Source organism: Sminthopsis crassicaudata, chromosome 4 (assembly GCF_048593235.1).
Source record: "Sminthopsis crassicaudata isolate SCR6 chromosome 4, ASM4859323v1, whole genome shotgun sequence".
In the NCBI taxonomy this organism is placed as follows: domain Eukaryota; kingdom Metazoa; phylum Chordata; class Mammalia; order Dasyuromorphia; family Dasyuridae; genus Sminthopsis; species Sminthopsis crassicaudata.
Window position 1 is genome coordinate 284636713 of NC_133620.1, and position 17756 is coordinate 284654468.

General features: G+C 36.6%; 1 protein-coding gene across 3 annotated transcripts in view; it reads right to left on the reverse strand.

Moving 5' to 3' along the window:
- Window positions 1–2299: 2299 nt before the first annotated feature.
- RNF8 (ring finger protein 8) overlaps window positions 2300–17756 on the reverse strand; it is a 72849-nt gene continuing 57392 nt past the window's right edge. Inside the window, exon 7 of one of the 3 annotated variants that reach the window (XM_074311046.1) lies at window positions 2300–2644. In XM_074311046.1, the coding sequence (XP_074167147.1) occupies window positions 2496–2644 (149 nt within the window). In that variant the 3' untranslated portion in view covers window positions 2300–2495. Of the gene's footprint in view, window positions 2645–8152; window positions 9026–17756 lie in introns of those variants that run through there. The other 2 variants (XM_074311045.1, XM_074311047.1) reach the window with 2 other exon arrangements.

Sequence of the window (17756 nt, forward strand, 5' to 3'; positions counted from 1 at the left end):
CCTATAAGTCACAACTTTAAGACTACAAGTTGCATAGCAGGTGCCAAAGAGTTCCATAATACTGATGAAATTACAATCTTCTCCCCCCCCAAAAAAAAAGATCTTAGAGGTACCATTGTATTACCCGAGCTCCTAGGATTATAAATATTTTATATTTCAGTAACTTCTCATTAAAATCTTTTGAGATTAACTAAGATGACAGGGAAAGATGAAAAATATTGGAGGGGATGTGGGAAAACTGGGACACCAATACATTGTTGGTGGACCATTCTGGTCTGGCTAACTATTCTAGAGATCAATTTGGAACTATGCCCAAAAGGCTATCAAACTGTGTATATCTTTTGATGCACCAGCGTCTCTATTATATTGCAAAATGATCATAAAAAAAAAGAGAAAGATCCACATGTGCCAAAATGTTTGTGGCAGCCCTTTTTGCAGTGGCAAGCAAGTGGAAACTGAGTGGATGCCCATCAATTGGGGAATGGCTGAATAAATTATAGGATATGAATGTTATTCTATAAGAAACTATCAGCAAGGATGATTTCAGAGAGGACTGGAGAGACATAAAACTGATGCTAAATTAAGTGAGCAGAACCAATTCATTGTACATGGCAATAGCAAGATTATATGATGATCAACTCTGATGGATGCGGCTCTTTTCAATAATGAAATGATTCAGACCAATTCCAATAGACTTGTGATGGAGAAAACCATCTGCATCCAGAAAGAGAATCATGGGGACTGATTGAGGATCAAAACACAGTATTTCCATCTTTTTTTGTTGTTTGCTTTTTTTTTTTTTTAAATTTTCTTTCCTTTTTGATCTGATTTTTCTTATGCAACATAATAAATGTGTAAAAATATAAAAATTGCACATGTCCAACATCTCAGGGCATGGGTAAAACTGGACTGAGACACTAGGTTACTTAAGTGCAAACCTCAGAATTTGGAACTTTGGCCCACTCCTATCACTTTTGGTGGCATTCATTGGCCTTGGGGCCAAGGATTAAGAACAGAAACCAGCCTCTCTGCAACTTGCTGAGCTTCTTTGACCCAGGAACCCCCACTAGCTCCTGGAGAATAGGGACTGTGTTTTGCCTTTTTTTCTTAGTATTCCCATAAAAGATGGTGTTTATTGACTGACACTTGTGGCCTATATGAACCTGATTTAAATATGCAGAGCTTGAAAGGATTATTAGGCTGCTGATGTAACAGATATTGAACTAATCCTTCTTCGTAAATGTGTGTATACTGCAGAATCTTAGAAAGAGCCAGGTGCTTCTGTCAATATAGGAAGATGAAAGTAGGAAGCAGGGAATGTGTGACTGGGCAAAGAAAAAATATGACATCACTGAAGACCTGGTAATACACATTTTATTAAGGTGCCTTAGTGAAAGTGAAATACTTTAGAACAGGGCTATAGTCAAGATCAGATTAAAGACGTGTCTGTCCTAAATTTGAAATAATTTAGGACAGACATGTCTTTAATCTGATCAAAGGGCAGAGTAGCAGCTTCCATAATTCATGTTGGATTCTTTTCTGTTACAATATTCTGTTATCCCTACTCTTTGGTGCCCTTGTCATGAGAAAAACTTATCTGGATTAAAAATATGGATCTGTGAAAACCTGGAAAGACTGATGCAAAGTAAAGTGAGCAGAACCAGGAGAACATACATGGTAACAGCAACATTGTGCAATGATCAGTTATGATGACTTAGCTCTTCTTAGATATAGAAATGATCCAAGACAATTCCAAAAAACTGACAGAAAATGCTACCTATATACAGAAAAAGAACTGATGGACTCTGAATGCAAATCAAAGCATACCATCTTATATATTTTCCCTTTTGTGGTTTCTTTTTTCAACACATGATTAATATGGAAATGTTTTATATGATTGCACATATATAATCTTTATCAAATTGCTTTCCATCTTTGGAACTCAAAATGTTATTTAAAAATATTAAAAATTATCTTTGCATGTAACTGGAAAATACTATTTAAAAGAAAAAAAAGAGAGAATATGGTCTTTGGCTGTGAAAACTTTTCACTTTGTGGAGTTAAAGATTTCAGGAAGCCCATGATTGCATTAATACTTAATACGTTAGCTTCAGATAAGTTAACCCAACCAGGAATCTAACCAATATCAAAATTAGACTGTAGTTTGGCTACATAAACCAGGATAAACCTTGGATGGATGTTTTTGTAAATCCTTACCTCATATAAATTTCTTTGCAAAATGGAGTCAATCATAGCTCAGCAGCAATTTGGGAGGAAGATTATTATTGGATACTTCTCTCAAACTTTAGTTCTTTTTTGGCTATTTTAGATTGACTTGGAGAAATATACCCATAGAGCCAGTATGTGAAAATCTTTAGCACCTTTGGTGAGGTTTGCCCTGGTCAGGGGTTCTCAAACTACAGCCCGTGGGCCACATGCAGCTGGCTCAGCAAATGGGCTGAGGGGCGGAGACAGAGTGTGAGTTTTTGTTTTTACTATAGTCCAGCCCTCCCACAGTCTGAGGGACAGTGAACTGGCCCCCTATTTAAAAAGTTTGAGGACCACTGGCTCCAGATACTAGGGTGACAACATGAAGGAAAATCAGTACCCAATGGCTTTCTTCTTCCAGTAAGAGCATAAGCACCTAGGGAAAGGAACAAAAACAATCCTATCTTAAAAGGAGGAAACTTTAATGTTCACATACCAAAGAATTGGAGTATTTAGCCACACACTGGTCTTCATTCCATCTGATTGCTGGGATGAACTGCCAGGAGTGATAGAAAGCAATCTCTTTCTGGGTTAACATAATTAGATGAATATAGAATACCTGCCAGTCACTGCAAAGCAGACCAGACCTGGTTGAATTCATTTGCTTTAATAATAAACCCCAAACCTCAAACAAACTTCCCCTGCTCAGTCTCTCAAAGCATCAATGCAGAGAGAATATACTCCTAATTAAGGCCAGACAGCACAGCACATCGGTAGGGTTCTGCCAGGGTAGTTCAGTGCCTGAAGGCAGAAAAAGTTTTATTTTCCAAGGCAAGCAAAATGTAGATGATTTGTTTAATGTCAGATGTCCCTCCAGGGAACAGTCACTCAGCAGCTCACAGAATGAGATGAGGGGTTTGGGGTTTTGTTTGTTTCCATTTTTATAATGTGACATACAGGTTCTTGTTCATGAACAATGCAGTCACATTTGGGCTACAGGAAAAAGAGGGAGATGATTTTGAATAGGATTCCAAGTCACCTGAGGCTAAATACTCTAAGACGATGGTGCTGCCTTTGGGGGTGAAGCAAGATTTCCATGCCTATCCTAGCACCCCTAAGAAGAGTGAAAGGGTATACTGCGCATGATGGTCTCATTGATTGATGTTTAGGGATTATCTTCTAACAGTTGGGAAGGGTCAAGAAATGTTTTATTTTTAACTCTTACCAAAGATTCACAAATCAAAGGTTCAGAGCTAGAAGCTCAATCAGTTTAAAAAGAAAACCAAGACAGAAATTGAATGTGGGAAAATCCAAGTCATTATAGTGTTCCCAAGCAGAGATCAATCAAATCTTACTTTCATGGTGATACTCTAGCTACTAGAACAAAGATGGAAGCATCTACATTTTCCCCATTAGACACTGCTATGAGAAGCAAAAGGTCAAATACAAGGTATTGGATAACAAGTTTGATCTCATATGTATCACTAAGACTTGAGACTTGACTTGAATATACCACTGATGAGCATACTAGTCAAAAGAAACATGATAGGTAAATAGGGTGTAGGTCAGTAGCACAATATATGAAGGAGGTGTTAGGAATTGGGAACATTTTAGTAAAGATTAAAGGATGCAGAAACAGAAGTGATACCATCAACTGAGAATAACAAAGATAAGTAATTCTGGAAAGAGTCACAAGCCTGACATGACTTATCAGTGAAGAAGGATTTCAATTATCTGGACATCTGCAGGTATCCTAAAGCCAAAATCAGGACAAGTTAATTTCCTGATTTACCTTAATAATTTAATCCTTCCATGTGACCCTGGGCAACTCACTTAATTAACTCCAATTGCCTCAGGAAAAAAATTAGTTTTCAAAATAGGTAGAAGAATCAACAAAAGGAAATTTTGTTCTGGATCATAATATCCCTATAGTGCCTGACACATAGTAGGAGTATAATTACCTTGCTGACAAGTAGGATGATTGTTGGGGTGGAAGCAATGGGAATTTGGGGAGAGGAGAATGTGACCACTCCATGTTAGAACAAACGAGAGAAAATTCAAAGAGAGCCTAGTGTGCATCCTAGTTGAAAAAAAAAATAGAGGATGGGAAAATGAATAGATGCCCATTAATTGGAGAATGGTTGGGTAAATTATGGTATATGAATGTTATGGAATATTATTGTTCTGTAAGAAATGACCAGCAGGACGAATACAGAGAGGCTTGGAGAGACTTACATCAACTGATGCTGAGTGAAATGAACAGAACCAGAAGATCACTATACACTTCAACAATGATACTGTATGAGGATGTATTCCACTGCCTGCCATCTAGGGGCGGGGATGGAGGGAAGGAGGGGAAAATTTGGAACAGAAGGGAGTACAAGAGATAATATTGTAAAAGAATTACCCATGTATATGTACTGTCAAAAAAGTTATAATTATTTAAAAAAAAAAGATAATAGAGGATGGGAAAAGTACTATAGGATCTGAGAAAAATCAATGTCCAGATTGTTAAAAAAAAAAAAAAGGGGGGGGATTGGGGGAGGGCACAGGGTGCAGCACAGAGAAGACAATGGAATCTATAAACCATAGGCCATTGAACTCAACTTTTGACTCTTGATACAAACTTTTAGAATGTCTTGTGAGACTGATTGTAATGATGGCTTCATCAAAAATACTGGTTCTGCTAGACTTTTTTTTGTGACAAGATTACTAAACTGCTATTTCAGATAAATGTAATGGTTCATCTGGATTTTAGCAAAGCATCTCTTTCATGCAACTTTTTGAGAACTAAAATGGGGGACAGGAACTAGAAAATAGTATAATTAAGTAACTTTGACATGATTTAGTGGCTAAGAACAAAAAGTATTCACTGATAATTCACTGTCATCTTTGAAAGCTTCAGTGGAATCCCAAAGGGATCTGTGATTTAATATATTTTTTTAAAAAAATGATTTGGATATAGGCCGTTAGATGGTACAGTGGATAGAGCACCATCTCTCGAGTTAGGAAGATCAGAGTTCAAATCTGCCCTCAGACACATTTCCTAGCTGTGTAGTGAGGTTGGGCAAAGCCACTTAATTTCAAATGTCTCTTAAAAAAATAAAATAAAAAAAACCCCAACCCAATTTGAATATCTTAAGTCTTGGACATTTATCCTGGATATCCTGGATAAAGACCGAGTTGCTCTGTTTTGCAAATGGCACAAAGTTGGAGTGAGAGGTTAACAAATCTGTTAGGAAGTCAGGCTTCCAAAATGGATGGACTAGAGCATTGGCTCAAATTTAAGAAAAAATTTAACAAGAGGAAAATATACTTGGCTTCAAAATGGAGGTTTCCCTGAAAAAAAGATGGATTTTTTTGGGGGGAAGAAAGGAAAAAGCAGTTATATATAGCACCTCCTTTGTGTTAGATATTATTCCTATTTTATAGTTAAGAAAATAAGCAAATTCTTGTCTTTTAAATAATCTACTTCTGCTAGGACTTTTGGCCCAATCTGTTACTGAGCTTCTAAGTAACTATATACTCTTATCATCCCATTCACACATTCACCCACTCCGTAGCCAAATTTGTTTTCCCATGAATTACTGTATAGTCATATTTCTTCTGTTCTGTATTTGTGAAAAAACTTTGAACACAAATTCAGGTCTTTATTTTTATTCATCAGTAAACAGTAAATTTATTATGTGCCAAACACTACGGCTACAAAGAGAGGCAAAAGACAATTCTTACCCACAAGGAGCTCACTCTCTATAAGGGAGACAAATATGTACAAAAAAGCCAAGATAAATAGGAACTAAGAAGGAAAGTGCTAGAATTAAGGAACTGGGAATAGCTTCATAAAGAGATGGGATTTTAGTTGGAAATTCAAGGTTCTGCAGACAATAGGTGGGAGATTGTCCTTAGTTCTTAAAGAGGAGCAATGAAAAAGTTGTCAGCCTTACTGTATCTTCCACGCATCAAAGTCCAGTGGTAAGACAAAAAGTCAAAATATGACTCTGGTCTTTCTAAAACAAATTCTTTCCCAGGTCTCAATTTGCATGAGGCTACGGCCATTCAAAAAATGAGGTTAAGTTTAAGATCAATTCAACAGCAATAAGCCTTCTAACTTCTTATCTTTATTTTCATCCTTGAAATGGGAATGGAATAGGGAATCTTTTGCAAACAATATTCTGAAAATACTTTTGCTTATAAAAATAGCTTTTGATTCAGTAGAGCAAAATGCCTATTCTTAAAAGGATCTCCCAACAAAGTAACTCCCACGAATTTGTTATGATCAATATATAATTCCCTGATAGAAATGATCACAATAAGTTTGTTGACCCTTTGATTATTACCATGCAGATAATAAATAGGTGTATTCAGCAGTCATTTGTTACCATCATGGGAGTCCCAATTACAAAAGGGTTTTCCTATAAATGATGAATTCTGATGTGTGGATGAACTGAATGCATTGTTTTAAGCACTGGAGTATAACCTAAATGAGATACCTCATAGTCACACAGAAGAAATCAACAATCCAAGGAAAAAAATAGGTGGAAGAAAGTGTCTAGATTATGATATGCAGTCAGATGAAAAGCCATTAAGCAGGCCCCTCCAGAAGCAGTATTTTAGATATTAAGCACTGAAGAGGTAGGTCCTCCCAATTCTCCTTAATTTTAGTGCCTTTATTATCTCAAACTTATCCTGAATTTTTAGTGTATTTGTTTGCACGTCCTTTAGACTGTGAGGTCCTAGAGCATTGACTATCTTTTGCCTTTTTTTGCATCCCTAATTCTTATTACAATGCTTGGAATATAAGACCCCTAATGTTTACTGAGTGAAGTAAAATAGAAGACAGTGGGAATTTGGGAAGTGAGACAGTGCTTTCCATGACTGCAACCTTTGAATTAAAAAAAAAATACTGTTCTTTTAGAAATGGAATCTCCAGAGACTCAAGATGTCATCCAAAAGGCAATGCGAGGAGGGTATATGGTGGACAGAAACAGGTTACAGTATATTATCAATTCTGAATTATGTATAATATATCAGTCAGGAAAGAGCAAGGAAAAACAGATTGTCTGCAAACTGCACTGGTAGCCATATAATATCTTGCCACTGGACCCAGATGGCTCTGGAGGAGAAAGTAAGGCTGGTGATTTTGCACAGCCCATTTTCACTTAAACTCAACTCATTTGCATGGCATGGTATCACCTCCCTGCTGTCATGTCTTCGAAAATGAAACAGAGACTTTGAAGTTTTTGGCATCTTGAGTAGTACCTGGAGAATTTATAGGAGGATATGGATAAGAAGCAGTATGAGGTCACAAAGAGACTGTGATCTATATCAATGGAGGAGTATTCATATATATGAGATAATCCATTGAACCCAATATAGATATGAAACAGTGCAACACAGAGAATGTTAACTGCTCTGGCTCGAGGAATTTTTTTTTTATCAATGTGGCTTTTATTAATGTGGTTTATCATCACATTCACTCCTTTTGATTCTCATTCAGCCATCTCTTCCGGGTTTCTGGCATTTGTGAATTTGGTTACTATGACATAATAACTTACATCTTCAAAGCATCTTGTTTACAAAGCATTTTTTTTTTTTTACAACAATCCTCTGAGGTAGAATAATTATCATTACCATTTTTATGGCTACCTGCCATCAATATCTTTTTCCAAGTCACTGGCATTGTGGCATGCTATGAGCAATCTCCATTCAGTTTAACATCAACTCAATTGATATTTTTTGGATATGGTTGTTCAGCCAGTTCCAAATGCATCTAAATGTGTCAAGAGCAGATCAAGATATAAATCACATGAATGACAACAATTGAACAAAGAGTCTTGACCATCCAGTAGTAAGAATTTCTCTTCCTGATTTTTGTATCTGTCTTTCCTCATCTTGTCACCAGAATTCCAGTAGTAGTCAAAAGAGGCTGCTACCTCTCACTAGATCAAGAAAAACTTTTTTATTTTATAGAAAAAGAGGGAGTCACATAAAAAACTAAGTTTTAATTAAATACATTTACATATAAACACAGTTCTTAAGAAGACAGATCATATTGTACTGGCAACTCCAGCTGTACAGCTTGAAGGAAAACTACCCCTCAACAGAACGAACAATTGGTCCAGTCATCACATATTGGAGCAGAAAGGAAAACATGATTGTGTGAGGCTTTAACAGAGCACATCTGCTCTGAGGCAATGAGATCTGACTTGGCCTCCCTGATTGATGTTCACTAGTGCAGTATCATCTGTTCCTGGATACAGCCGCTTTGTTGTAGTCAATGAACTGCCAGTGTTTGCTTGTGAAGCTATCTTGGAGCTAAAAGGGAAGGAAGGTAAACACACCAAAGCCTAGCTGAACAGCTGATACATTTTATTACTAGAAAATGACATCTTGTTTGTGAAGAGACATTTAAGTCCACCTAGGAGAGTGATACTTGTCTTCCTCCTGCAGCAAGACACCTTAGCCATCCCAGGGCAGTTGGGCAATTCACAGCTTCCTCAAAAAGTCAATGTGGAGGCTTTATGATAAAAGGGGAAAAAAAACCCCACCCCCCCAAAACCCCATTTTGATGTGTGATGAGCATCCTCACAAAGTAACAATGAAAACAACATCCAAAATTGGAGAGCTGCTCTGGTAAACAAGATGATAATGCAGATAGTGATGGAGGCAGGAGTTCAGAGTATCATGCCCAGGTCTCTGTCCCAAAAGCAGGAATGAGCTACTTCTGAACAATGTCTCTCCAGATCCACATTGAAATCTCCTTGTGTCTCAGTCACATATATTGCAGGGAGCTCTGGTCTTCAGGGTAGACTCTTTGCTTTGGAAGGATAAGAGACAAAAATTAAAGATGAATTTACATTTTTCAATGATAGTAAAGTGTGTGTGTGTGTGTGTGTGTGTATGTGCGCATGCACACAGTATAGGAGAATTGACAACTTTCCCCTTACTCTGAAGACAGTGAAGGATGTGTTCAGGGCTCTAAGGCAATGACTACGATCAAAAACGAGGCTGTGTTGTGAACTTTGACTGCTTTACTTTAGTTTACTCCAAACTTCCCCATTTCTGTCAAAGATGTTGTCATTACATCAGTTTCTCAGATTCATAGCCTTGGGAATCATCCCTACTTCTTCACTCTTTCTCCCCCAAATATATAATCAGTTATCAAACTTTGCTATTTCTACCTCCATATCATATCTCATGACATGAGTCCATAACATAACTCTTCTCTACTAAAATAGTCTCCACTCTTATTCAGGGTCTTATCACTTCTTGCCTATATTAATGAAACAGTGTCCCTCCTTAAATTTTTCACCATTTCAGTCTACTCCAAATAGCAATCAAAGTGATTTTCTTGAAGAACAAATGTGATGCCACTCTCTTCCTCAATAAAGTCCAGTGGCTTCCTATTGTTCCTAAACTAAAATATAAACTTTCAAAAGTTTTTAAAGCCCTTTACAAACTTGGGGGCAGCTAGGTGGTGCAGTGGTTTGAATGCTGCACATGGGATCAGTAAGACTCTTACTACTGAGTTCAAATCTGGCCTCAGAACTGGTCATGCTAATTGTATGAACCTGAGTTAAGTAATTAACTCCTTAATTTACCTAAGTTCCTCCTTCATCTGGAGCTAGAAAGGAAATGGAACCTCTCCAGTATCTCTGCCAAGCAAATCCCTAAAGGAATCACCAAAATTGAACACAAAATAGCAACAAAACTATAAACTGGCTTCAACCTATCTTATTATAAATTACTTCCCTCCACTTTTTTCTCATAATCTACAATTTAGACAAGTTACCTATCTTTCTGTGTATCACACAGGGCACTCAACCAACCAAAAACCTTTTCCCTGAATCTGTTATCTTTCTAAGCTATTATCTCTTTTCTCCCATTACTACCGAACACCCATATAAAGAGAAATAAAAATACTCACTATTCCCAGGGTTTCTTTAAGATATGGCTAATATCTTCCTTTCCAAACTACTTTGAATTTAGCTACCTTGTATTTAGTTGAATTATCTTCTCTATGTTTATTCTACATATACCTCATTGTATTCATTAGAATGTAAGCTCCTTATGAGTAGGAATTGTTTCATTCGGTTATTATTAGTTATATGGTCTGAGTTCAAATTCTGGCTCTGTCATTTGTTACTTGTGTAATTTTTTCCTCACTTACAAATGAGTAAGAATGTAAAATTTATAAAATGAGTAAGTTGAGCCAGATGGCTTCTAAAGATCCTCATCCCTAAATCAACGAGCCCTTTGTTGAAAAGGCACACAGATTTGGCCATTTTCTGAAGACGTGTTCCTTTCTCTCTTTCACTGTCCAACACGCACATGTAGAATAGTCCACATTTAATGTCTTTGCATCCTTCACTACTTATTCACTACTACTCAATTCTTGCAGTAAGATTTCCATTTCAACCATTTCACTGAAACAGCTTGTTCCCAAGGCCACTAATGATATCCTTACCATCAAACCTAACATGGCCCTTTCTGTCCTTATCTTTCCAGGCACATGGCACTTTGTACATACTAGATACTACACTCTTTTGAGATTTTTGTCTGGTTTTTCATCTTCCTCTAGCTCGTTCCATATAGGTATTTCCCAAGGTCCTTTGCACTCTATCCTAGGAGTTCATACTTTCCTATCTCCACCTGGAGTCTCAACTGCATCTTAAACTTCAATACATCTAAAACTGTCACCATCTGATTCATCTCTAAAAACTCCTATTTCATTCTGCTAATGACAACCCCAGCCCCCTAGCCTTTAAGCTTAAGCTCATCTTTGATCTTTCTCTTTTCCTTACTCCACACTGCCAACCAGTTTGATCACTTTTTTTTTTTTTTTTTAAAACCTTTACAATCTCTCTGGTACCTAGTCATTACTTTTTACATGCTCTGCAACCATCCAGATTCAAGTACTCATCTTGTCACTTCAATTGTATTAACAATCTAACCAGTCTCCTCCATCTATCCTTCAAGCCAATAATACATACCACTGCCTGGGCACATGCAGTGCTCTATGTCACATTTCTTCTCAGCCTGGAGGGGGTTCTCCATTGCCAAAACAAAAAAATTATAAATAAGTCTTGAATCTCATATTTAAGGTCTTTACACAATCTGATTCCAACATATTTATCAAATCAGTAGTTCTTTTCATGCACTACATATTCCCATCAATCTAGAGTATTTTCTACCCCTATTCTTTTTATGTTGTATCTAAAGCTTAAAACATACTCCACAGCTCTGTTTTTTTCCTCTCTCGGTTCAAGGTCCAAAAAAGATATCAGCTCTTCCATAAAGCCTTCCCTGATACTCTACTTTGGCTTAAAGTGATTTTACTCTTATTTTTCCTCCTCATACTTTATTATACTCTATTTTATTCTTCATTTAATCTTATTTTGTATTTGCCATTTAACTGATCACACTGTTAAACATCTTGAGAAATAGCACTATTAGTCATCTTTTTATCCCCATGCCAAGCACAGTATACCCTACAAAAAATAAGCACAATATTTGTTTAATCGAACCAAAGATCCTATTCTCAGAGGTAAGGAAAGAAGAATCACTCTGCTTATATTTTTGAGTCTTATGGATAGGCTCATCTACCTTTAGGAATATTCTCTCATTAATCACCTTCATAACAAGTATTTAAAGTTACCCTAGTAACTACTCTCAGGATCACTTAAACACTGGCTTATCAGTTTCCCAGTTTTTCAACAGGGGCCTGTCTCTCACAAATTCCCTCAAAGCACACATTATAACAGTGTTTTTCAATTGCTTTATTTCTTCTTGAATGTGATTCAAAGAGACTTCTACAGAAAGCAAAGAGATCAAGCAAATGATGTTTACAGAGAGCCTACTAATTTAAAGTGAACTTTAGAAAGACAAAGAAAAATTACATATTTGATTTAATATATTCTGGTCTCTAATCCTACTAACAGAGGGCAAATGGTTCTGTCCTTTCCTCTCCTCACAACATCTCTAGCAAAAGATTCTCTTTCAGCAAAGCCTTAGAACGGTATTTCAAATATTCACAACCAATCTTCAATAAGCATTTAATGAGCACCTAATGTGTACTTACTTAGCACCAGAGTTCCTTCCAACCTCACTTATTTTTCTGACACTCAGTGCTATAAGGCTTTTTCCAAACCTGTCATCAGGAAAGGAGCTCAAATAAGCTTAGAAATATTAAGAGGTAAATGGCAAATAAAGTTTAAAAATTATCTTCCAGGGCATTAAATTAAATGAAGCAAGAACTAGCTGTGGAAAGGCTAACCAGTCATTGTGTATGCGTGATGGTAATTAATGAAGAAGTCAAATTTTATAGCACTAAGGTCTTTTTAAACTCCTGAAATTAATTCCATCAAACATTTAATAAATGCTCATATTCACAAACAAAACCAAGGCAGCCACTATCAGAAGGAAAGCAGAAAGTTGGAAATGATCTCAGCAAAGATCTCAGATAAAGGCCTAATTTCTCAAATAAATAAAGAACTAAGTCAAATTTATAAGAATATAAACTGTTCCCCAAATGATAAATGGATATGAACAGGCAGTTTTCAGATGAAGAAAGCAAAGCTATTTTAAGAGTCATTTAGAGAAATGGTGTAAATCACCATTGATTAGAGAAATGCAAATAAAAAACCACTGATGCACCACCTTAGATCTATCAGATTGGTGAATTTAACAGAAAAGAAAAATAATGTAGAAGGTGTGGGAAAATTGGGGCACTAATACACTATAGGTGGAGTTGTGAACTGATCCAATCATTCTGGAGGTCAACTTAGAACTATGCCCGAAAGGCTATCGAACACTGCCATTCCTTCAGCTGTATTCAAAAGAAGTCATAAAAAAGGGAAAAGGACCTACATGTACAAAAATATCTATAGCAGTTCATTTTGTGGTGGCAAAAATTGGAAATTGAGGGAATGTCCATCAAGAAAATAGTTATAACAAATTATAGTATATAAATGTAATGAAGTGATAATTATGCAATAAGAAATGATGAGCTGGTAGATTTGAAAAAAAATTGAAAAAATTTACATGAATGGATGCTGAGTGAAGTAAGGAAAACCAAAACACTGTACACAGTATCAGCAATTGTATGATGATCAACTCTGATTGCCTTAGCTCTTTTCAGTAAACCAATCTTTTAAGACAATTCCAAAAGACTAATGAGGCAAAATGCTCTATCCAGAGAAAGAAATAATCAAGCCTGAATAAAGATTGAAGGATACTATTTTTACTTAATTTTTTCCATTTATCCTGTTTCTTCTTTCACAGCATGACTAATATGAAAATGTCTTACATGATCGCATACTTATAACCTATATTACAATTGAGAGGAGGAAAATCTGGAACTCAAAAATTTATTTCAAAATGAATGTTAAAAACTGTCTTTACATGCAATTAAAAAAAATAAAATACTATTTAAAAGGAAAAAAATTAGGTGCTTGTATTTAGAATGGGAAGATCCAGACTTCTCTAAGATACTTTCCCGGCCCTCAAGGAGTTTACGATATTAATAGGGGCATAAGATACTCAAATACCTCTAATAAAAACACATGAGAAGTTGGTTAGGTAAGTGCCTAAAAAAGTAAAATCTATAACCCCAAAAAGGAAAGACATTTTACTTTAAGAGGAACTAGAGAGGCAGCTAGGTGGCGCAGTGGATAGAGCACCAGCCTTGTGAGTCAGGAGGACCTGAGTTTAATATGGCCTCAGACACTTAACACTTCCTAGCTGTGAGTGTCCCCAACTGCCTCAGGGAAAAAAAAAAAGGAACTAGATTAGACTTCATGAAGGAAGTGTCATTCAAATTGGACATTAAAGGATAATTTGGAAATTATCCCAACTCAGTGCTACCCATAGGTATACATTTGATTTCCCTCCCTGATCTAAGTCTTCAGTTAAACCTTGATTTTGGAGAGCCAATCTTCTGGGAACGATCAACTAGGAAAGAGATGGCACTGGTGCACTTTAGACAGTTGACAACTATAGCCATGCCAATCCTAATTCCTGGACCTAAAATCAAGTCATTTAAGCTACTTTGCATTAGGGATTTGGTTAATATAAGCTTCCAACTAGCAGTGAAACCAATGCTTTCTCTTTGCAAAAGAGAGTTATCATAACCAAAGATAGCTCTCTAACTCCAATACTGTAAAACAGTAAGACTGGTAATGGCTCTCTAATACATCACTCCTGAATGAGGGCTCAGCAGTCTTTTGTCAGGCTCTGGAGAAATTCTCAGATGCTACACTTGCTTCAATAACTATAAAAACAAAGAAATATGCCAGATTGATTCTCAACCATTTGTGTGCAGCAGAGATTTTTTTTTTTTGGTTTTGTTTAATATGTTGGTTCTAATGCTGCCAAATGGGCAGCTTTTAAAAAAGAAAAGAATAAGAGTAGGCTTCTAGTTGTGTCTAAGTTCAGCTCCTCTCAAAGAAATGCACCATAGACACTGATACATTGTTGGTGGAACTGTGAATGGAGCCAACCATTCTGGAGAGCAGTTTGGAGCTATGCTCAAAAAGTTATCAAACTGTGCATATCCTTTGATCCAGCAGTGTTTCTACTGGGCTTATATTTTAAAGAGATCTTAAAGGAGGGAAAATGTGCAAAAATGTTTGCGGCAGCCCTTTTCATAGGGCTAGAAACTAGAAACTGAATGGATGCCTATCAGTTGGAGAATGCCTGAATAAGTTGTGGTATATGAAACGACCAGCAGGATGATTTCAGAGAGGCCTGGAGAGCCATGAACTGATGCTAAGTGAAATAAACAGAACCAGGAGATCATTATACATAGCAACAAGAAGATTATACGACAATCAATTCTGATGGATGTGGCTCTCTTCAATAATGAGATGGTTCAAACCAGTTCTAAATGTTCAGTGATGAAGAGAGTCAGTTACACCCAGAGGGAGAACCATGGGAACTGAGTGTGGAACACAACATAGTATTGCCACTCCTTCTGTTGATGTTTGCTTGCATTTTGTTTTCTTAAGTATTTTTTCTTCTTGATCTGATTTTTCTAGTGCAGCAAGATTATTATATAAATATGTATATATATATTGGATTTAACATATATTTTAACATATTTAACATGTATAGGACTACCTACCATATAGGGGAGGAGGTGGGGGGAAGGAGGGGAAAAGTTGGAACAGAAAGGGTCAATTTTGAAAAATTACACATGCAGGGGCAGCTAGGTGGCGCAGTGGATAGAGCACCAGCCTTAATTCAGGAGGACTTGAGTTCAAATATGGTCTCAGACACTTAACACTTCCTAGCTGTGTGACCCTGGGTAAGTCACTTAACCCCAGCCTCAAAAAAAAAAAAAAAAAAAAAAAAAAAAAAAAAATTACCCATGCATGTGCTTTGTAAATAAAAAGCTTTAATTAAAGAAAAAAGAAAAAAAATGTATCAAGTGAGAATACACTTACAAAAAAAAAAAAAAAAAAAAGTAAAGGGTAAAAAGCAGTCCATTATATTAAATAAAATCTATTTAACAGAGGACAGCAGAAAAGTATGGACAAGTTTTCTCCTTTTCTTTCTTTATACTAACTCATGAAAGAATAAATTATTTACCCTCCAACATGGGTCAAAAGAAAATTGCTCACAAGATTAGTTATTGTAAAATATAGAGGGGCCCTTCCTCTAGACTTCAGTTTTAACTTAAAGAGACTGCAAATTCTCCGTTCCTTGTAAATGAGTACAAGACAAGGCTACCCTTACCCTATATAACTCTGATCAGAGTTGGGAAAGAAACAGACATCTTAATCAATTCTGACAGACATGGCTCTCTTCAACACTGAGATGATTCAAATCAGTTCCACTTGTGCAATGATGAAGAGAGCCATCTACACTCAGAGAAGAGAACCATAGGAAGAGAAGGTGGAATATAACATAGTATTCTCCCTGTCTGTTATTATTTGCTTGTATTTTGTTTTTTTTTCTCTTTCTTCCTTGATCTGATTTTTCTTGTGCAACCAGATAACTGTATTAACATGTATGCACCTATTGGATCTAACATGTATTTCAACATATTTAACATGTATTAGAGTACCTGTCAGAGAGGGGAGGGGATGGGGAGAATAAGGGGAAAATTTTGGAACAAAAGGTTTTGCAAGGGTCAATGTTGGAAAAATTGCCCATATATATGCTTTTTATATAAAAAGATTTAAAAAAAAATCTTTTTGATGGTTGATGCTTAGCCTACCATGCCATTAGTTCTTGAATGAAGAAGGGTGATTTTAAAAAATTATTAGAATTAAAAAGCAACACTGTTCTACAGTGGACTTAAAAAAAGGTCATCATGTATATAAAAGTAGATTTCACTATCTACATATAAAAGCAAGGAAGGTACGCGTCTATATGTGAGCAGAGGCTGGTATGGCATCCCTAAAATATTGCCCACAACAGGAAGATAACAGAAGGCGAGTTACACACATTGATCGATCCATTTTTGTCCTATTAGAATCAAAGGTAAAAATAGCCATATCACCAAACTTCATCAGAGAACTGAAGGATAAGAAAGGATCTCTGCTATGTAATAGCGCCCTCTGCTGTAGAGCCTATCAATCATCTTTGTGAGATCCAACATGAAAGCAAATTTTCCATTTTACTTGTAGTTGGTATCTCACTCCTAAATGTCTTTTACCCAGGTTTGGGAGTCATGTGCCAACTGTGTTAGGGTGACCATTTAAATATCACTCATATATGTGGTGCACAAGGTCCACAGAATCAAGAAGGGACTATGAGTTGAACATTGATAGCAATGAACAAACATTTATTAATATACATTTGAAATGTAATGTGGCCAGTCTGACTAGACCATAACATACATGGAAAGGAATAATTTATATTGAGGCTGAAAAGTTCAATTAGGCTCAGTCAGGGGTCTTTAAATACCAAAGAGAAGAATTTTGATATAGGAGCCATTAGTTTACTGAGGAGGGGAATAGGATGTCAGGAGGAAAACAATTTTGGATGCACAATGTTGAGAGCAAGAATCCAATTATATGAAATACATAATATACATATAACCATAGAAAAAAAACCTAGCAAATATGTTAGTTCCCATTGACTAATTAAGGACAACTCCACCCTTCCACATGTCAGAAATGTCCATGGGTTTTACAAGCATAACTTACTTGGCTCTGTGACCCACTGGTTGTCTCCAAGTGTCCAGATGCATGAGCTACTGTGGTGGCTCAGACAGGTTCAGAGCAGTCCAATCAGGATGGGTTCACTAAGCAGTTGTTTGCTACTCATCATCACAGTCAAAATATTCCTCAAAGTCCCAGAGTAAAAGTGCTTGGGACCAGGAGGCAGCTAGTTGAAGAGAATATTCTTACCAGCTGTGGTTAGGCCCCCTGCTTCTCTGGCATATCTACAGACACAAATGTACACTGCTTAACTAACAGCCAGATGGTGGACAGCACCTGGAGGCGAAATTAGCTGTTGTTTTTTCCTTTGAACTACCATACTTTGCCCCAGCAAATAATAATCTGGCTCTAAGGTTTCCCCTCAAGGCAGTACTGTAT